Consider the following 22,965-nt stretch of genomic DNA (forward strand, 5'->3'; position numbering starts at 1 on the left):
ACAAGGGGGTCACACCAGATACTGAAAGCAAAGGTTCACATACTTTTGCCACTCACAGATATGTAATATTGGATCATTTTCCTCAATAAATAAATGACGAAGTATAATATTTTTGTCTCATTTGTTTAACTGGGTTCTCTTGATCTACTTTTAGGACTTGTGTGAAAATCTGATGCTGTTTTAGGTCATATTTATGCAGAAATATAGAAAATTCTAAAGGGTTCACAAACTTTCAAGCACCACTGTATAATCATAGTTGTATAAACACTACATACAGCCCACTATGTATTTTATTGAAATACAGTACTGTGCAAAAGTCTTAGGCAGTCTATTTTTGTTCATGCAAAAGTTATAGATTTCTATTTGATTATTATTTCTACATCATCGAGTCAGTACAAAAACATTTTAGAGTCCAAACGTTTGTTCATTTTCCAGCACATAATTAAATGCTACAAAAATAAAAAAGTGTGTATCTGAACGGCATATTACATAAGCGAGCGCTTTTCAGATTAAAAAAGAAAGCATAATGAAGGCTACTGGGTTTTGGTGCAAAATTAAGTGTGACAGTCAAAGTGTCCAGAAGAACTGTGGCTGGTTCTGTAAGATGCTCAGTAAAACCTACAGATCATTTCCTTATAAAACTGCACTCACTGTAAAGCAAAGGGTTGACTCGTCTCACACCAAATATTGACTTTGTTTCAGTTATTGTGACTTATTGCTTACAGTATTTTTAACCTTGAAACATTTCATTTAATTATTTTTAAGCATATGAACAGATGGTGGCAGACTGTCGAGAGCAGGGCTGGAAGACGAGGTGTATGCCCATTGAAGTAGGCTGCAGAGGATTTGTGGGCCACTCAGTCCACAAAGCACTCAGTGTACTGGGCATCACGGGAGGAGCAAGGAGCAGAGCCATCAAGAACATCACCGAAGCAGCTGAGAAAGCCTCGAGATGGCTCTGGATAAAGACAGAAGGTCCATGGGGACAAGTGAATGCCACCTGAACACACACCGTGGCCTGATCAACCGCGGTGGGGTCGCTTGGGTGAGGGTGTCTGATGTTGAAAGACCCGAAACACCCGAGGACCCCAGGTTACATCACTGATGATGTGTTCAGGTGCACCAGTAGGTGTATTTAAGAACTAGCCATTTTTGGTCTCCAGCATTTCTTTACATGTACAACCCCGATTCCAAAAAAGTTGGGACAAAGTACAAATTGTAAATAAAAACGGAATGCAATAATTTACAAATCTCAAAAACTGATATTGTATTCACAATAGAACATAGACAACATATCAAATGTCGAAAGTGAGACATTTTGAAATTTCATGCCAAATATTGGCTCATTTGAAATTTCATGACAGCAACACATCTCAAAAACGTTGGGACAGGGGCAATAAGAGGCTGGAAAAGTTAAAGGTACAAAAAAGGAACAGCTGGAGGACCAAATTGCAACTCATTAGGTCAATTGGTAATAGGTCATTAACATGACTGGGTATAAAAAGAGCATCTTGGAGTGGCAGCGGCTCTCAGAAGTAAAGATGGGAAGAGGATCACCAATCCCCCTAATTCTGCGCCCACAAATAGTGGAGCAATATCAGAAAGGAGTTCGACAGTGTAAAATTGCAGAGTTTGAACATATCATCATCTACAGTGCATAATATCATCAAAAGATTCAGAGAATCTGGAAGAATCTCTGTGCGTAAGGGTCAAGGCCGGAAAACCATACTGGGTGCCTGTGATCTTCGGGCCCTTAGACGGCACTGCATTACATACAGGCATGCTTCTGTATTGGAAATCACAAAATGGGCTCAGGAATATTTCCCGAGAACATTATCTGTGAACACAATTCACCGTGCCATCCGCCATTGCCAGCTAAAGCTCTATAGTTCAAAGAAGAAGCCGTATCTAAACATGATCCAGAAGCGCAGATGTCTTCTCTGGGCCAAGGCTCATTTAAAATGGACTGTGGCAAAGTGGAAAACTGTTCTGTGGTCAGACGAATCAAAATTTGAAGTTCTTTATGGAAATCAGGGACGCCGTGTCATTCAGACTAAAGTGGAGAAGGAAGACCCAAGTTGTTATCAGCGCTCAGTTCAGAAGCCTGCATCTCTGATGGTATGGGGTTGCATTAGTGCGTGTGGCATGCGCAGCTTACACATCTGGAAAGACACCATCAATGCTGAAAGGTATATCCAGGTTCTAGAGCAACATATGCTCCCATCCAGACGACGTCTCTTTCAGGGAAGACCTTGCATTTTCCAACATGACAATGCCAAACCACATACTGCATCAATTACAGCATCATGGCTGCGTAGAAGAAGGGTCCGGGTACTGAACTGGCCAGCCTGCAGTCCAGATCTTTCACCCATAGAAAACATTTGGCGCATCATAAAACGGAAGACACAACAAAAAAGACCTAAGACAGTTGAGCAACTAGAATCCTACATTAGACAAGAATGGGTTAACATTCCTATCCCTAAACTTGAGCAACTTGTCTCCTCAGTCCCCAGACGTTTACAGACTGTTGTAAAGAGAAAAGGGGATGTCTCACAGTGGGAAACATGGCCTTGTCCCAACTTTTTTGAGATGTGTTATTGTCATGAAATTTAAAATCACTTAATTTTTCTCTTTAAATGATACATTTTCTCAGTTTAAACATTTGATATGTCATCTATGTTCTATTCTGAATAAAATATGGAATTTTGAAACTTCCACATCATTGCATTCCATTTTTATTTACAATTTGTACTTTGTCCCAACTTTTTTGGAATTGGGGTTGTACCTAAGACTTTTGTACAATACTGTATATACTGTATCCTAATGCCCTGTGTCTGGCTAGAGTCTCATCCCATCGCTCCTGTGGAGGATGGCCCCATATGAACAGTCGAAAGTCGCACTTGGAGGACACTCTGGACTCCTACAGTAATGCTTTTATGGCTGAGGACTACAGTTGACTTGCTAACTTTAGGACTGCGGCTGTCATGAACAGTTTTGCACTCAAGTTTCCATCAATGAACAGTTTATAACATCAACGAAACAGACTTCATGTTAAAGCTATAATGAATTTTCTGGTTATACAGTTATACTTTGTGACTCTATAGGACACTGCTATAGAAGCGAGTTATTTATAATCACGCTATCTGTTATCACCCAGATGAGGATGGGTTCCCTTTTGAGTCTGGTTCCTCTCGAGGTTTCTTCCTCATGTCATCTGAGGGAGTTTTTCCTTGCCACCGTCGCCACAGGCTTGCTCATTGGGGATAAGTTAGGGATAAAATTAGCTCATGTTTCAAGTCTTTAATTTTCTGTAAAGCTGCTTTGCGACAATGTCCATTGTTAAAAGCGCTATACAAATGACTTGACTTCTACTTTGATTGAATATATACATACTTGATTAAATTATAATATGGACTGAGGTGTTGAATTGCATTCTCCACCACCTTCATCCAAACAGATGATAATATGAAGTTGTTCTGGTGGCTTATTATGGTCCAGCACCTTAACAACAGACTTTCTGTTGATTTTTCCTTTAATTGGTCACCATCTGTATATATGAATGATCAACTACTGTGTGATGCAAGGTAAAAGTGTAACAGTCAGTGCAGCACTGGGACAACAGTATGCATGTTCATTAGAACAAGTATGATGGTAAGCTTTTATTTTTCTATACCTACACATCTATGCAAACACAACTAGACACAGAAGAGCTAAAAAATACAGAATAAAGTCAACACGATATGCACAAAATGAAGACAAGGCAAGATTTTTTGGTGTGAAACTGAATTTTTCCAGTCTGGCAAAAAAATTTCCATTGTGATTGCCAAAGGTGGGACGTAACGAAGCACTTCACTGTACTTCAGCAGAGTTTTCAGGTATCTGTACTTTAATTAGAAGATATAAATTTTTTAAAATAAAAACCATAAAATCAATCAATCAATCAATCAATCAATCAATCAATCAATCAATCAATCAATCAATCAATCTTTTTAAAAGAAACACGATGTAATATTTATATTCCTGTACTATCTGCAAGACCTAATGGTTATCATGTCCACCTCTTGATCATGAGTTCTACTCGCAGTTGATTCATACCAAAGACCATCATAAAAATGGTACCTACTGCCATGTGGCGAAGCACGCCACAATACAGACGTGAGTAGGGAGTCAAACTCTCACGGTTACCAGAGGACTGGCCCCCACTATAACCCTAGCTGTCCTTGACTTGCAAGTGACGTCAAAGCAAAATAGAAACCTGGATGTCAGCCATGTTGGTGGATATATAAATGTCAAGCGAGATTCCATACAAAACATAATAACGTGTGCGCAACTCTCTTTGTTTTTCCACTGCTTTAAGCGTTCTTTTAGCTCTGCCATATCTTTGTGCTGTACAACCCCGATTCCAAAAAAGTTGGGACAAAGTACAAATTGTCAATAAAAATGGAATGCAATGATGTGGAAGTTTCAAAATTCCATATTTTATTCAGAATAGAACATAGATGACATATCAAATGTTTAAACTGAGAAAATGTATCATTTAAAGAGAAAAATTAGGTGATTTTAAATTTCATGACAACAACACATCTCAAAAAAGTTGGGACAAGGCCATGTTTACCACTGTGAGACATCCCCTTTTCTCTTTACAACAGTCTGTAAACGTCTGGGGACTGAGGAGACAAGTTGCTCAAGTTTAGGGATAGAAATGTTAACCCATTCTTGTCTAATGTAGGATTCTAGTTGCTCAACTGTCTTAGGTCTTTTTTGTCATATCTTCCATTTTATGATGCGCCAAATGTTTTCTATGGGTGAAAGATCTGGACTGCAGGCTGGCCAGTTCAGTACCCGGACCCTTCTTCTACGCAGCCATGATGCTGTAATTGATGCAGTATGTGGTTTGGCATTGTCATGTTGGAAAATGCAAGGTCTTCCCTGAAAGAGACGTCGTCTGGATGGGAGCATATGTTGCTCTAGAACCTGGATATACCTTTCAGCATTGATGGTGTCTTTCCAGATGTGTAAGCTGCCCATGCCACACGCACTAATGCAACCCCATACCATCGGAGATGCAGGCTTCTGAACTGAGCGCTGATAACAACTTGGGTCGTCCTTCTCCTCTTTAGTCCGAATGACATGGCGTCCCTGATTTCCATAAAGAACTTCAAATTTTGATTCGTCTGACCACAGAACAGTTTTCCACTTTGCCACAGTCCATTTTAAATGAGCCTTGGCCCAGAGAAGACATTTGCGCTTCTGGATCATGTTTAGATACGGCTTCTTCTTTGAACTATAGAGATTTAGCTGGCAACGGCGGATGGCACGGTGAATTGTGTTCACAGATAATGTTCTCTGGAAATATTCCTGAGCCCATTTTGTGATTTCCAATACAGAAGCATGCCTGTATGTGATGCAGTGCCGTCTAAGGGCCCGAAGATCACGGGCACCCAGTATGGTTTTCCGGCCTTGACCCTTACGCACAGAGATTCTTCCAGATTCTCTGAATCTTTTGATGATATTATGCACTGTAGATGATGATATGTTCAAACTCTGCAATTTTACACTGTCGAACTCCTTTCTGATATTGCTCCACTATTTGTGGGCGCAGAATTAGGGGGATTGGTGATCCTCTTCCCATCTTTACTTCTGAGAGCCGCTGCCACTCCAAGATGCTCTTTTTATACCCAGTCATGTTAATGACCTATTGCCAGTTGACCTAATGAGCTGCAATTTGGTCCTCCAGCTGTTCCTTTTTTGTACCTTTAACTTTTCCAGCCTCTTATTGCCCCTGTCCCAACTTTTTTGACACGTGTTGCTGTCATGAAATTTCAAATGAGCCAATATTTGGCATGAAATTTCAAAATGTCTCACTTTTGACATTTGATATGTTGTCTATGTTCTACTGTGAATACAATATCAGTTTTTGAGATTTGTAAATTATTGCATTCCGTTTTTATTTACAATTTGTACTTTGTCCCAACTTTTTTGGAATCGGGGTTGTATATGGTTGTGGTCACAACAGTACTCGTGACCGTGGCACATTCCGATTTTTTACAATTCTGTCTGTGATTCAGAAAGAGGGTGAGGAAATGCTGAGGCTTAGTATGGAGAGGAGAGGAGAGGAGCACAGCTGAACATCGGCAGGGCTGATCTAACAGAGGCTAAAACCAAAACTGCTCGTGTTTGCAGTAATCATTTTATCTCAGGTGAGATTCCAAAGCTTTCTCGATAATATCATGGAAGAATTTTATTTCGTCTTGCTAGAATTTTGCTATAAAATGAGCATTCTCTTGTTGTAGTTCACTCGGTCGTTGTTATAATTTTAACACGTGTATTACCATTTCGCTTCTAGGAGTGCTAGCAAAATTATACGATAGGAACAATCCAGACTGGGCACCCGCTCAGAAAATGGGTGGGCTGTGTTTCATCCAAGGTCAGACTTGATTCTGCGGCAGCTAAATGACACCAAAGAGCTCAAAGGAGGAGGAAGACAGCTGAATTTGCAGAAGCTGCATGTGGTAGCTCACCCGTGGAGTTCCAAGACACCACGGTTGAAGCTGAGAAATTAATACCAGGTCAGCTAATTTTGACTGAAACAAAGTAATATTATTTTGAAACTTCCATAAATTTAAGATTTCCAGACTGATCTGGGTACTCGATGGTCGGTAGAAGCGTCTTGTCCTCAGAAAAGTCCGACTTTCTAAAAATAATACGGGTCAAAACCAACATGTCTTCTCTTCATATCGAATCTTCGCTCAACCGTTCAAATCGTGGTAATACTGAGAAAATTCAGCATTGTTTACAGACACGCTTTCAGCGGCTGCCATACTAGTGGCTTTGTATATCTACCATCATGGCGGATGCTCATGATATAGCACATTTTGATCATGTGGTTGCAAGTCATCTGTATAATAGGCACGAGGCTGAGGGCTATAGAAATGGAGATCGGCGCCGCACAAATGCGCCTTAAGGGCCTGGTTAGTCCTGGGCTGGGGGACTGCCTGGGAAGACGAGGTCCTGGCACGGGAAGGGACTTTGACTTTTGACTATCTGCAAGGCAAATGAAAACATGTCCGTTGCATGACTTTTTAAAATAAGAAAAGGAGTTGAAGAGCTCTATTCAGTAGTGGAGCTCATTTTAGGGCCGGAATATTTTTTATGTTGAAGCTTGAAATGAGAAACCTAGAAACGACTGGTCTGTCGCAATATCGTGAATCATTGTTTTACTTTGATAAATTAATAATTGTTTTTCTAGGTCTAGAAACAGTTCTGAAATTACCATGAGTACTAATGTGAATGGTTATTAACTCATCCGGCTGATAGGCGATGAGTTTATACCATCATGTGTTGACCGGCGTCCGTCCGGCGGCGTCCACATTTCACGAAAATCGCTTCTTCTCTCTCAATTCTTCACCGATTTTTATTCTTTTTGGCAGGAAGGTAGGTCTGCCTGGGGTGCATATGGCTTCTACCCGAATTTGCATAATTGCAATTAATAATGAAGATATGGAGTAATTAAGCCCTAACGAGTTTCCACACAAATCACTTCTTCTCCATCAATTCTTCACCGATTTTGATTCTTTCTGGCATGAAGGTAGGGGTACTTAGGGTGCATATAACCTCCACCCAGATTTCCTTAATTACAATTATTAATGATGTTATGGACTAATTAAGCCTTAATGAGCAGTTCAACAAAAATCGCTTCTTCTTGGTCAATTTCTCGCCATTTTGGATTCTTTCTGGCAAATAGGTCGGTATTCCTAGGGTGTATATACAGTGGTGTGAAAAAGTGTTTGCTCCCTTCCTGATTTCTTATTTTTTTGCATGTTTGTCACACTTAAACGTTTCAGATCATCAAACAAATTTAAATATTAGACAAAGATCTCATCTCATCATCTGTAGCCACTTTATCCTGTTCTACAGGGTCGCAGGCAAGCTGGAGCCTATCCCAGCTGACTACGGGCGAAAGGCGGGGTACACCCTGGACAAGTTGCCAGGTCATCACAGGGCTGACACATAGACACAGACAACCATTCACACTCACATTCACACCTACGGTCAATTTAGAGTCCCCTGCATGTCTTTGGACTGTGGGGGAAACCGGAGCACCCGGAGGAAACCCACGCGGACACGGGGAGAACATGCAAACTCCACACAGAAAGGCCCTCGCCGGCCACGGGGCTCGAACCCGGACCTTCTTGCTGTGAGGCGACAGCGCTAACCACTACACCACCGTGCCGCCCCCTATTAGACAAAGATAACACAAGTAAACACAAAATGAAGTTTTTAAATGAAGGTTTTTATTATTAAGGGAAAAAAATCCAAACCTACATGACCCTGTGTGAAAAAGTGATTGCCCCCTAAACCTAATAACTGGTTGGGCCACCCTTAGCAGCAATAACTGCAATCAAGCGTTTGCGATAACTGTCAATGAGTCTTTTACAGCGCTGTGGAGGAATTTTGGCCCACTCATCTTTGCAGAATTGTTGTAATTCAGCCACATTAGAGGGTTTTCGAGCATGAGCCGCCTTTTTAAGGTCATGCCACAGCATCTCAATCGGATTCAGGTCAGGACTTTGACTAGGCCACTCCAAAGTCTTCATTTTGTTTTTCTTAAGCCATTCAGAGCTGGACTTGCTGGTGTGTTTTGGATCATTGTCCTGCTGCAGAACCCAAGTGTGCTGAAGTTTGAGGTCACGAACAGATGGCCGGACATTCTCCTTCAGGATTTTTTGGTAGACAGCAGAATTCATGGTTCCATTTACCACAGCAAGTCTTCCAGGTCCTGAAGCAGCAAAACAGCCCCAGACCATCACACTACCACCACCATATTTTACTGTTGGTATGATGTTCCTTTTCTGAAATGCTCTGTTACTTTTACGCCAGATGTAAATGGGACATATACCTTCCAAAAAGTTCAACTTTTGTCTCCTCAGTCCACAGAATATTTTCCCAAAAGTCTTGGGGATCATCAAGATGTTTTCTGGCAAAACTGAGACGAGCCTTTATGCTCTTTTTGCTCAGCAGTGGTTTTCGTCTTGGATCTCTCCCATGCAGGCCATTTTTGCCCAGTCTCTTTCTTATGGTGGAGTCATGAACACTGACCTTAACTGAGGCAAGTGAGGCCTGCAGTTCTTTGGATGTTGTTGTGGGGTCTTTTGTGACCTCTTGGATGAGTCGTCACTGCACTCTTGTGGTAATTTTGGTCGGCCGGCCACTCCTGGGAAGGTTCACCACTGTTCCATGTTGTCGCCATTTGTGGATAATAGCTCTCAATGTGGTTCGCTGGAGTCCCAAAGCTTTAGAAATGGCTTTATAACCTTTTCCAGACTGATAGATCTCAATTACTTTGTTTCTCATTTGTTCCTGAATCTCTTTGTATTGCAGCATGATGTCTAGCTTTTTAGTAATCAGGGCTGGGTGTGGCTAGAGAAATTGAACTCAGCTTTCCAAAGATGTGATAAACCACAGTTAATTTATGTTTTAACGGGGGGGGGGATCACTTTTTCACACAGGGTCATGTATGTTTGGATTTTTTTCCCCCTTAATGATAAAAACCATTTAAAAACTGCATTTTGTGTTTACTTGTGTTATCTTTGTCTAATATTTAAATTTGCTTGATGATCGGAAACATTTAAGTGTGACAAACATGCAAAAAAAATAAGAAATCAGGAAGGGGGCAAACACTTTTTTACACCATTGTAGCTTCTATATATAGCTTGTATATAGTGTATATATCTTGCAACATTTATTGCACAAGGTGGCCCACTTTAGATCGTTCCTTCTGGACGAGACGGGGCCGGAATGAGCTACACCGTCACTGACGGTCTCGTTGTTAACCAGTTATAGTGCTCAGTCCAAGCTGAAAAAACCCCCATCTACAATAAGAAATCTGAAGAAGTTTGAATGAGCTACTTCTTTTCGACTGGACTTGTGCAAAGCAATTGTACAGGTTCATGCAGTTTATCATGCATTTTAAAAGAAATCTGACATGCACAGGCGGACATGTTTTCACTTTATGAGTGTATCAGTTGATGTCGTAAGCATGTTGGATGAATTGTTCTTTATCATTATTAAAATATTTTGCTGATTTGTTTCCCAGATGGGGTTGCACGGTGGTGTAGTGGTTAGCGCTGTTGCCTCACAGCAAGAAGGTCCGGGTTCGAGCCCCGTGGCCGGCGAGGGCCTTTCTGTGCGGAGTTTGCATGTTCTCCGCGTGGGTTTCCTCCGGGTGCTCTGGTTTCCCCCACAGGCCAAAGACATGCAGGTTAGGTTAACTGGTGACTCTAAATTGACTGTGAGTGTGAATGGTTGTTTGTGTCTATGTGTCAGCCCTGTGATGACCTGGCGACTTGTCCAGGGTGTACCCCGCCTTTCGCCTGTAGTCAGCTGGGATAGGCTCCAGCTTGCCTGCGACCCTGTAGAACAGGATAAAGCGGCTAGAGATAATGAGATGAGATGTTTCCCAGATTTTTTGCACACATACACAATATCAGTGACTTCCCGTGGCAGCCATAACGTCATCCATTCTGTGAAGAGAAGTGGCTAACAATCACAACCCTGGTGTTATTTTGTGCTGAACATTACGACTTGGTGTACCTCTTTCGCGTACCTTTAGGACTCTCCTACCCGTCGTCATCCATCATTACAGATTACAAGTGTTGAATCATAACATGCTCTGCGCGAGTCTCTGTGAATCTTCTTCAGTGCTGAGCTGATAATCAGGAGGGTCAAGTGTGTAACAGTGTGTCCCTGTTTTCTGTGCTGTGCTGCACTTGTCCTTGAGAATGTAGAAGAAAATGTGAGAGATTGCTCTGCACATGCTGAGTTCCTGTCTAGGCCAAGACAAAGGTATCAATGGATCAATGAGACAATGTTAAAAATTAGGAAAGCCGTGTTTCTGGGAAAACTCAGCATGAGGACAGTTGCATCGATCCACTTACACACACACATACACACACACACACACACACCATTTAAGGAATACTCCAGTGATTTTTGCTCTAACTGCTTTTAGTGCATCTGTAGCATGTGTACAATTACCAAGGATAAGAAGAGATATGTTTCCCCGTACTGAGAAAAGAACAGAAAACCTGTTTACTCCAAGTTCTCTTATAGTCTAAAATCAGTTAAATTCAGTCGATAAACATTTAAAGCATGCAAATGGGTAATGAAGATGAATGGACGAATGAACGAGACCGTCAATGACGGTGTAGCTCGCTCCAGCCCCGTCTAGTCTAGAAGGAACGATCTAAAGTGGGCCACCTTGCGCAATAAATGTTGCAAGCTATATACACTATATACAAGCTATATAGAGAAGCTATATACACCCTAGGAATCCCTACCTATTTGCCAGAAAGAATCCAAAATGGTGAGGAATTGACCAAGAAGAAGCGATTTTTGTTGAACTGCTCATTAAGGCTTAATTAGTCCATAACTTCAATAATAATTGTAATTAAGGAAATCTGGGTAGAAGTTATATGGGACATTCCACCGAATGGGTGCCATTTGCTTGTTGTACCACTCCCAAATTAAACTTAATTTGTTATATCTTTTCAACACTGATTATAATAACACACATATTTAACTATTCAAAATGTGTATTGGTCAACCTCAGGCTACATTATTTATTTTTTTACAAGGTTTGGAAGTCAAAGATGGCTGCATTTTTTTCAGTCCTGTTACGAAAACTCTGAAAGTAACAGGACTGAGTTTTTAGCCTAGGATTAGCTAATACATGAAATTAAGCCACATGGCATCATCGCTAATAGCATGACCACACTTAGCACATTCTAGTGATTTACCAAAAATCTGTATTTTTAAAATAAACAAATATCATCTAAGAAATAATTTAAGTAACAGGACAGTATGTTGACATTGACCTTATCAGTCAAAGTTAAAAAATCATCAAATATACAGAAAAGTAAATGAGAGAACTAACTTTTGGTCTTCCCGTGGCCTTCAGAATACACAACTGATGTAACTTCCTGTTGAGCATGTGATTTATGGAATGTTCCAAATTTGTCAGATGGGGTAATATGTTTGGGTAACAGGACTGAGTGAAAACCCAGGGACACAACTAAAATGTGTATTTTAACTAAGATATTGTGGATTTCTTATGAAAAAAATATATTTACGTCAACCATTGATAGAATATGGAGTCACACAACAGTGCAAAAGAAATACTGTTTTTGAAGAATTTTAATCATAATATTTCATAGTTAAGTATAAAGTTAGAGTGCGGGGACAGGTAACACATGCTATTTTTGTGTTTTAGGTAGTTTTTATTAATCCTTACAATTATATATCTTAAATTTGAAATCAGATCAATGTGCAGGACATTCTGCGTAATAAGGAAATGTATTTTAAAGTACATTTTTATGTGCATTTATACATATAATTTTCTAGGGACAGAAATGGCACCGATTCAGTGGAATGGCTCATATGCACCCTAGGTACCCCACCTTCATGCCAGAAAGAATCAAAATCGGTGAAGAATTGAGGGAGAAGAAGCGATTTGTGTGGAAACTGCTCGTTAGGGCTTAATTTCTCCATATCTTCATTATTAATCACAATTATGCAAAGTTGGGTAGCAGCTATACTCCAGCTATATGCCAGGCAGACCGACCTTCCTGCCAAAAAGAATAAAAATCTGTGAAGAATCGAGAGAGAAGAAGCGATTTTCGTGAAGTGCAGACGACACCGGACGGACGACGGTCAACACACGATGGCATAAATTCATCACCTGTCGGCCAGATGAACTTATCTCACCTCATCATCTCATTATCTCTAGCTGCTTTATCCTTCTACAGGGTCGCAGGCAAGCTGGAGCCTATCCCAGCTGACTACGGGCGAAAGGCGGGGTACACCCTGGACAAGTCGCCAGGTCATCACAGGGCTGACACATAGACACAGACAACCATTCACACTCACATTCACACCTACGGTCAATTTAGAGTCACCAGTTAACCTAACCTGCATGTCTTTGGACTGTGGGGGAAACCGGAGCACCCGGAGGAAACCCACGCGGACACGGGGAGAACATGCAAACTCCACACAGAAAGGCCCTCACCGGCCACGGGGCTCGAACCCGGACCTTCTTGCTGTGAGGCGACAGCGCTAACCACTACACCACCGTGCCGCCCGGCCGGATGAACTAATAATGCTAATTCCAAGCTTTGCTCTAAAAATAAAGATTCAAGGACAGATGGGAGAGAAACACTGGAGCATTATTAGTGGAATAAAAAGTATTTCCAGTCTCTTATAGGTTTTATAGTGTCCATGAGTGATCAAGTGAACACTGATGCACTTCAATGATTACTTTTGTTTACAATGAGAACACGAAACGTAACAAAAAAAAGAAAGGACGAATCCCAGCTAACAGTTTAACGTTAGCAAAACATCTTCCGAGAACAATGTCAGGTGTGACGGTGCTGAACTGTGTTTAGATTAATGCTAGCATTAATGTTTGAAACGTTTCCATAATGCTAGTTTATATCTAAATGGGAACACCGTGTAAGAAAATGATGATTATTATTATTATTATTACAACAAATATTTCTTTGAATATTATTGCATAGAAATTTTATTTTTTGTAATTTTGCAGCCTTATTGGAATGAATTGAAAATTTTACTGAATATTCAGATAATGTTCTTTGCTTGCTGGGATTACACCAGTAACAAACTGTTACTATTAGAGCTGGGACTTCAGCCAAAACTTAGCCTGACACACCAAAAAAGCAACAGGGTAAAGGATTTTGCAAGGGATTAGCGGCAGGCTGCCAGATCGCTCCGCTGTATGTAGCTGTCGATGTTGATTTTTAAACGTAACTAAGTAAATTACACAGGGAAATGAATACTTAAGTATGAGTGAAAAATACTGTAGCGAGTGTGCAGCGTGGAAGAAGAGTCTGGAGACAGAAATCTCAGTTTCTCGGTCGTTAGCCTGTGCTACTTGCTCTCGATAGCACTGGCTTGACCGCTTTATTAGCATTCGCTAATACTACTGATGAACGCTACACTGGCTGGAAGGTGACTTCACTGCTGCGCTGACGGCACCGAGTCATGGTTAAGCTCGCGTTGGTCTTTGAGAAGGTCTAGGGCAATAAATTTTTGGTCCCTCCCACTATAAATCAAAATCTGATTGGTTAATTCATCTGTCACTTCCTACATAAACATACACTGTCATGGCCTTCTGTCCCAGCAATGAAGTCCTAACCAGTGACTGAGCCAGCTCTAAACTCTTCTCAGCCTCGAGACAACAAACAAAAAGATCTCATCTCATTAGATAACTCAATTTTTATGTTCTCAGGACGGTAACCCTTTCATTACTGAAGCAAATTTGATAGAAAATGAGGCCAAATTAGAATTAGAAGAGAATAATTATCAGGAAAGAATGAACGAAATTAAAGAATGAAAGAGATTAAATATAACATTTGAAATGCTGATATATTCACTGAAGGCCGAGAAGGCCCTGACGGTTCCCCTCTGGATTACACAAATGCAGGGTTGTAATTAAAACAACAACAACAACAACAACAACAACAGTAACTGAAGAACTTTTTGAAAGCGATTATTTACTGATTTGATAGAAGACTTTTGATATAAGTAAGCTTTGAGGAAACACTTTGATAGTTCCGACAAATCACACATGCTAAAGAGGATAGTAGAGAATTAAAGATTAGATTAAAACCAGGGAGTATTTCCTTCGAAACTCACAGACCCTTTTAACCTCCAGCAACAAAGCATTAGCGCTATTCTGTCATGATAATCTGATAATCATAATATTGGCTACACCTCTTTTAATCTGGGAGCTGCTAAAGAATCAAGACGTGATGAAAGATCCGCAGTTATCACGTTTAACTGAGTGTAAAATAGAATGATTTTTCATTATCGGGCCTCCGTGTGTGTTCATGGATGGACAATGGACTTGGCAGTGAATTAAAGAGTGAATCAAAGTCAAGGTGGATAAAGAGCTCTTCCTTCGTACTTTCTCTCAATTACATGCACACGAGCGTGCGCGCGCACACACACGCACACACACAAGTTTTCAAGGACATAATGGGCCAAGGCAGAGCAAGTTGTAGAAGAGTCAGACACGCAGCAGTGTTATAATCCCTATCTGACTGGAGAAATCAGACTTCTGAGATGGAAGAGAAAGGGAATGAGGGATTAGGAAAGAGGAGAAACATGCAGAGAGAGAAAAAATAATAGAACATGTGAATTTATGAATAGAGAGAAAGCTAGAGAAAGAGAGAAAAAATGTGTGTGTGTGTTGGGCTTTAAATGTATGTACACGGAGTGCAGAATTATTAGGCAAGTTGTATTTTTGAGGATTAGTTTTATTATTGAACAACAACTATGTTCTCAGTCAAACAAAAAGACTCATAAATATCAAAGCTGAATATGTATGGAAGTTAGAGTGGGGTGTTTTTAGTTTTGGCCATTTTAGGAGAATATGTATGTGTTCAGGTAACTTTCACTGTGCAGAATTATTAGGCAACTTAATAAAAACCAAATGTGTAGCCATTTCACTTATTTATTTTCACCAGGTACACTGATATGACAACTCCAGATTTGCAAATAAACATATCTGACATTCAAACACAAAACAAATCAGTGACCAATATAGCCACCCTTCTTCATGAGGACACTCAAAAGCCTTCCATCCATAGATTCTGTCAATTTCTTTATCTGTTCACGACCAACATTGTGTGCAGCAGCAACCACGGCCTCCCAGACGCTGTTCAGAGAGGTGTACTGTTTTCCCTCTTTGTAGACCTCACGTTTTATAATGGACCACAGGTTCTCTATGGGGTTTAGGTCAGGTGAACAAGGGGGGCCATGTCATTATTTTTTCACCTTTCAGACCTTTACTGGCTAGCCACGCAGTGGAGTATTTGGACGCATGAGATGGAGCGTTATCCTGCATGAAAATCATGTTCTTCTTGAAAGATGCTGACTTTTTCCTATACCACTGTTTGAAGAAGGTTTCTTCCAGGAACTGGCAGTAGGTCTGGGAGTTGAGTTTGAGTCCATCCTCAACTCGAAAAGGTCCAACAAGCTCGTCTTTGATGATACCAGCCCATAGCAGTACTCCACCTCCACCTTGCTGGCGTCCGAGTCGGAGTGGAGCTCTGTGCCCATTACTGATCCAGCCACAGGCCCATCCATCTGGCCCATCAAGAGTCACTCTCATCTCATCAGACCACAGCACCTTAGAAAAATCAGTCTTAAGATATTTCTTGGCCCAGTCTTGACGTTTTATCTTGTGTGCCTTACTCAGTGGTGGTCGTTTTTCAGCCTTCCTTACCTTGGCCATGTCCCTCAGTATTGCACACCTTGTACTCTTTGACACTCCAGGAATGTCGCAACTCTAGAATATGGCAGAACTGGATGCTAATGGCTGCTTGTTAGCTTCACGCTTGATTTTCCGCAGATCATGTGCAGTTATTTTGCGCCTTTTTTTTCCCCACACGCTTCTTTCGACCCTGTTGACTATTTGCAATGAAACGCTTGATTGTTCGGTGATCACGTTTCAACATCTTCGCAATTTCAAGAGTGCTGCATCCGTCTGCAAGACATCTCACAATTTTATACTTTTCAAAGTCTGTCAGATCTCTCTTCTGACCCATTTTGCCAGAGGAAAAGAGGTTGCCTAATAATTATGCACACCTGATATAGGGTGTTGATGTCATTAGACCACACCCCCTCTCATTACACAGATGCACAGCACCTGATATACTTAATTGGTAGTAGGCTTTCAAGCCTAAACAGCTTGGAGTGGGACAACATGCATTAAAAGGATGTTGTGGTCAAAATACTCACTTGCCTAATAATTCTGCACTCAGTGTATATTACTGTTTAGGGCGGCACGGTGGTGTAGTGGTTAGCGCTGTCGCCTCACAGCAAGAAGGTCCGGGTTCGATCCCCGTGGCCGGCGAGGGCCTTTCTGTGCGGAGTTTGCATGTTCTCCCCGTGTCCGCGTGGGTTTCCTCCGGGTGCTCCGGTTTCCCTCACAGTCCAAAGACATGCAGGTTAGGTTAACTGGTGACTCTAAATTGACCGTAGGTGTGAATGTGAGTGTGAATGGTTGTCTGTGTCTATGTGTCAGCCCTGTGATGACCTGGCGACTTGTCCAGGGTGTACCCCGCCTTTCGCCCGTAGTCAGCTGGGATAGGCTCCAGCTTGCCTGCGACCCTGTAGAACAGGATAAAGCGGCTAGAGATGATGATATATTACTGTTTAAATGTGTGTGTGTGTGTGTGTGTGTGTGTGTGTGTGTGTGTGTGCATGGCTTTAAATGTATATAAGTATGTATATTACTGTTTAAATGTGTGTGTGTGCTTGGCTTTATATGTATGTATATTACTGTGTGGGGGGGCTTTAAACGTATATATGTATATATATTACTGTTTAAATGTGTGTGCTTAGCTTTAAATGTATATATGTATATATATTACTGTGTGGGGGGGCTTTAAACGTATATATGTATATATATTACTGTTTAAATGTGTGTGTGTGTGTGTGTGCTTGGCTTTAAATGTATATATGTATGTATATTACTGTGTGTGGGGGGGCTTTAAACGTATATATGTATATATATTACTGTTTAAATGTGTGTGCTTAGCTTTAAATGTATATATGTATGTATATTACTGTGTGGGGGGGGCTTTAAACGTATATATGTATATATATTACTGTTTAAATGTGTGTGCTTAGCTTTAAATGTATATATGTATGTATATTCCTGTGTGTGGGGGGCTTTAAATGTATAGATGTATGTATATTACAGTTTAAATTTGTGTGATTGTGTGTGTGTGTGTGCGTGCATCTGTGTGTGCGCGCGTGCACGTGTATGCGTGTGTGCATATGTGCGTGTGATTGTGTGTGTGTGTGCGTGCGTATGTGTGCACATGTGTATGTGTGATTGTGTGTGTGTATGCATATGTGTGTGTCTGTGTGCATATGTGTGTGTGCATATGTGTGTGTGTGTGTGTCCCGCAGTTTGGTTCCCATCCTGTCATTTTCTCTCATCAGTAGCCATTACACACAAAGCAAAAGTGGGCACATAACCAGAGAGCCGGTGGCCAATTAAAAAAAAAAAAGGTCGACAAAAATGCATACACTAGTGTGTGTGCCTGAAACGAGTGTGTGAATGCATATTTATGTAATTGATTCATGCTTTATTTATTATGACAAAATGACAAAAACTGGACATTTATGCCTTCTCGTGTGTGTGTGTGTGTGTGTGTGTGTTTGTGTGTGTGTGTGTGTGTGTGTGTGTGTGTGAGAGAGAGGATGCATTATTTATATCTTCATGAAGTATTTTCTCAAAAGTACATAGAAGATTTGTGTGTGTGTGTGTGTGTGTGTGTGTGTGTGTGTGTGTGTGTGTGTGTGAGAGAGAGAGAATGTGTATAAGTGTGAGTAAATCTGTTTGTGTGTATTTGTGTATTTAAAATGCAGAATTTATTTCCTGTCATAGAGCTTTACTTTAATTATACAAGAGGAAAAAAATATAATCAAAGGCAGCACAGGAAATGAAACAGTCTCAAAGAGTAGCCTTGATATACTGAGAGTCTCTCTCTCACACACACACACACACACACACACACACACACACACACACACACACACACAACCTATATGTCTTTATGTTTACTTTCCCTGTCTCTATATATTTATTTGTATGGTATTTATTCAATATGCATACTGATACCTAATATATGCTACACCATGCAAGCACATCATTTCTCTCTCTCTCTCTCTCTCTCTCTCTCACACACACACACACACACACACACACATCTGAAAAATTTTATCTTACCTGGCTCTGATGTTTCATTGTCATGGTCAAGGGCCTCGATCACCAAGGAGAAGGATTTCTGAACAGAAAAGAAAAGAATAAAAGACTTCAAACTGCGCCCACTTTATAAATACATGTCTTACGTTCTCAAACCTTTTGAATTCAAAGCTAAAATAAAATAATAAGAATATAATCACAGACCCTCAGGCTCGACGGAACAGACTGACTGATGTAATACTGAGTCTCAGAATCAGATCTATTATTGTCTCGTGACACTTAATCAGAAAATAAATCACGCTCTTGCATGTATTTTGTGCATGTAATGTTTGACTGACACATGACACATATCTTTAATATGAACACAGGATGAACACAGGACACAATTTGTCCGCCGTCATCTGATCTTTGACGAGACTCAGCAACAGAGGCTTGTGGAGAATCGCGACGTGGCTCTAACTACCAGAATTGAGTGTTTGTCAATACTCAGAGATCTAATAATACGGAAAATGTGGGACTGAAATCCACAACCTTATGAAGTAAAATTCCACAGATAGCACGCTGTCTTAATTGGAGATATTTAACAGGTATTCCATGAAATCGAGTCATACATGAGCTGATAGCCGACGAGGCGCGTAGCACCGAGTCGACTATAAGCCGTGTACGGTGAGATTGAGTGGAATAACTGTTTTATTCTATCCACGTTCACTGGATTTTGAGAAAACAGCATTTTTATTTTGATTTTTTGCAAAGTCGATAAAAAAAACTTGATACAAAACGGCCGACAAAATCATTTCCGCTCAGAATGTAAACAAACCGGCGAAATGACAGGAGCAATTTATGAAAGATGCGATAGTAATATCTCATTATCTCTAGCCGCTTTATCCTGTTCTACAGGGTCGCAGGCAAGCTGGAGCCTATCCCAGCTGACTACGGGCGAAAGGCGGGGTACACCCTGGACAAGTCGCCAGGTCATCACAGGGCTGACACATAGACACAGACAACCATTCACACTCACATTCACACCTACGCTCAATTTAGAGTCACCAGTTAACCTAACCTGCATGTCTTTGGACTGTGGGGGCACCCGGACCGCTACACCACCATGCCGCCCGCGATAGTAATAATTCTTGAAAAAAAAGATACATTCGGCGGCACGGTGGTGTAGTGGTTAGCGCTGTCGCCTCACAGCAAGAAGGTCCTGGGTTCGAGCCCCGGGGCTGGCGAGTGCCTTTCTGTGTGGAGTTTGCATGTTCTCCCCGTGTCCGCGTGGGTTTCCTCCGGGTGCTCCGGTTTCCCCCACAGTCCAAAGACATGCAGGTTAGGTTAACTGGTGACTCTAAATTGACCGTAGGTGTGAATGTGAGTGTGAATGGTTGTCTGTGTCTATGTGTCAGCCCTGTGATGACCTGGCGACTTGTCCAGGGTGAACCCCGCCTTTCGCCCGTAGTCAGCTGGGATAGGCTCCAGCTTGCCTGCAACCCTGTAGAAGGATAAAGCGGCTAGAGATAATGAGATGAGATGAAAAGATACATTCTTACCATCAAATACTTTTATTCCATATTTTGTTGCTTTTTTTGTATTTTTGGGGGGTTTTGTTTCCGAGTAGAGTTTTTACTTCGTCCTCGGTTGGTTCAACAACAATGAGATCATTGTTTTTCTCTACTCACGGTACATGAGCTGATATCCTAGTAGTAAAGTAGCCAATCAGAGCGCATGACTGCTCATATCCAGTGGATGTGGACAGAATAATTCTGTGTATTCTCATTAATATAAGACAACGCTTTCCATAACGACAAGACTATGGAGGTTCAAATACTTTTGCAGCAGATCTGAACAGTACTCAACTGTCCAGTAAGGAACAAAGGAAGAAAAAAATAATATTCAGTAAATGTATGTGGATGGATTCATTCTGTTAAGCTAGTATGTTGGATTTTGCATGAACGCATACATGAAAGTATTTCAAATTCGTTTCCAGACTAAATCTGACTTTGTATTAAAATTTGCTAATGAAAATTTAACCATGCATAATCCTGGATGAAGTGCCAGTGCTCTGATTCAGTCATGTAGAACAAGCAGCACTCAATATTGAGCAAATGGAGGGGGGGAAAAACACAAATAGCTTTGATTTGATGGGAGGGAGCTAGAGAGAGAGAGAGAGAGAATCAGAAATGAATTATTCAAACCCATACTCTCCTTCTCCAGAGAAGAAACGAGAGAAAGCTTGCATCTGCCATGCAAATAAGGCAGCCGTAGTTTTCTAACTGGCAGCGTGGATGTGCAGTCACGCTGCCTCTCATGTACCCAGCGTGAACTGAAGGATGGATGGATAGAAGCAGAAAAGGGCTAAAGAACCAGCCCGAGTGCAAACCCAAAGCAAAGCCAATGATTATTTAGAAAGATTGCTCAAGAAGACGACCGTGGAGCATTCTGTAGTATTTCTATTACTGGTTATCAACGACACTGTCCTTTATTCAAATCGGTATTTTGTAGCTGTGGGTCACTGTTACATTCAAATAGCAACACCATGCAAATGAACTGACTCACGACTTAAAAACACACACACAATAGTCCCGCTCATGAGCCCGAAATATTCACAGCATCCATATCCTAAAATAAACAGCCAGGAACAAAGACTGGTTTCTTTCTCTCGCAGAGACATGCAAACACCATCATCTATGGTTCCACACACAGAGTGTGTACCTTGTCCATCTGTTTGTCTGTGATGTCTCCTAATCTCAACACATTCTGGCTATGAAAATGTTCTGAAAACTCATACAGTGAAGCTTTTTACAATTATAGTGATCACAGTGTAGCATTTGGGTGCACTATTTTTACCTCCGGTTAAGGATTTCCTACACAGCCCACAATGCCGTTTGACTCGTGGTGCCAGTGGGATTTAGCTCTTGCTGTATTTATATCTCAAGAATGACTGAAGTGCTTTAGTCCTTCAGTCTGTCCAGCTCACCCACCTTCTCATTTGCCATAAATGTAGATGTAGATCACTCACTAGCCAAGCCCAATCTCAGCCTGAACAGTGTCCTATTCTAGAAATTACAAATCTGGAAATTTGTTGTGTCCACTACTTCTATGCTCGATTTCTTATCAATATGTCGAAAATGTTGAGTGATTAAAAGAAGCTCTTTATACGTGTATATTTGCATTGAATTCAACAAAATGTCTCTCATTTACTTTCCAACAACCTGCCTGAGACATAGCTTTATTCATGGGCAGCATGGTGGAGCAGCGGTTCGCACTTTCGCCTCACAGCAAAAAGGTTCTGGGTTTAAACCTCCTGGTTGACTGAATCCTTTCTTTTGTGGAGTTTACATGTTCTCCTCGTGCCTGTGTGGGTTTCCTCTGAGTGCTCCGGTTCCTTCTCACAGTCAAAGACATGAGGGTTCGATCAAATGGCCACTCCAAATTGCCCATAGGCGTGAATATGAGTGTGAATGGCTGTCTGTCTCTTAGGCCCTGTCCACACGGCAACGGATTCAGGTGAATCTGATAAAATTGTTTATCGTTTCGGCCTGGCGTCCACACGGCACTGGCATTTTGGGTGCCCCAAAACGAAATCTTTTGAGAACGGGTTCCAGAGTGAAAAAATCTGGCAATGGCGCCGTTGCGAAGTCGTCTGGATGAGTAGAACGGATTTGTTTACAATGACGTCACAACCACATGACTGTCAGTGCTTCACGCCGGGTAGAAGTGTAACGAACTCGATGTGAGCTGTCAACAAATCCTATAACTTGGTTCATGAAACGCGCTTACAAAATATTTTCACTGTGAATATTTATTGTGTAATGGTGCAAAGTGAGAGAGAGAGAGAGAGAGAGAGAGAGAGAGTGAGTGAGAGAATAGCCCTTAGGGCAGAGTCTTTAGTCCAAACACTGCAGAAGCAGTACCAAACCGCACACCGCTCGTGCGCTTTCCAAAAACAAAAACAATCCCGCCAGCAAAAATAGGAAAAAAAGGAGCGATCTCACCTCTTCAGATGTTGGTTTAAGTCTGACAATACATTCCTCAAAAAGGGCGTAGAAGAACAAAGTAATCCATCAACGTGTAGCATTCAATTTATTCCGGACCATTAAAGAATTCTGGAGGATCTCAGAATGTTGGCGTACCGGCTTCCAGCTACCCCCGTTCATTCCTCTTTCCGCGTCTCC

At 41.3% G+C, this 22,965-nt stretch overlaps 1 protein-coding gene across 1 annotated transcript in view; it reads right to left on the minus strand.

The window, feature by feature from the left end:
• LOC132888096 (protein jagged-1b) overlaps positions 1-22,965 on the minus strand; it is a 145,154-nt gene that overhangs the window by 31,401 nt on the left and 90,788 nt on the right. The window contains exon 3 of the mRNA XM_060924084.1: positions 18,824-18,881. Within this exon, the coding sequence (XP_060780067.1) occupies positions 18,824-18,881 (58 nt within the window). The remainder of the gene's footprint in view (positions 1-18,823; positions 18,882-22,965) is intronic.

The sequence above is a fragment of the Neoarius graeffei genome, chromosome 6 (genome assembly GCF_027579695.1).
Source record: "Neoarius graeffei isolate fNeoGra1 chromosome 6, fNeoGra1.pri, whole genome shotgun sequence".
Taxonomy (NCBI): Eukaryota; Metazoa; Chordata; class Actinopteri; order Siluriformes; family Ariidae; genus Neoarius; species Neoarius graeffei.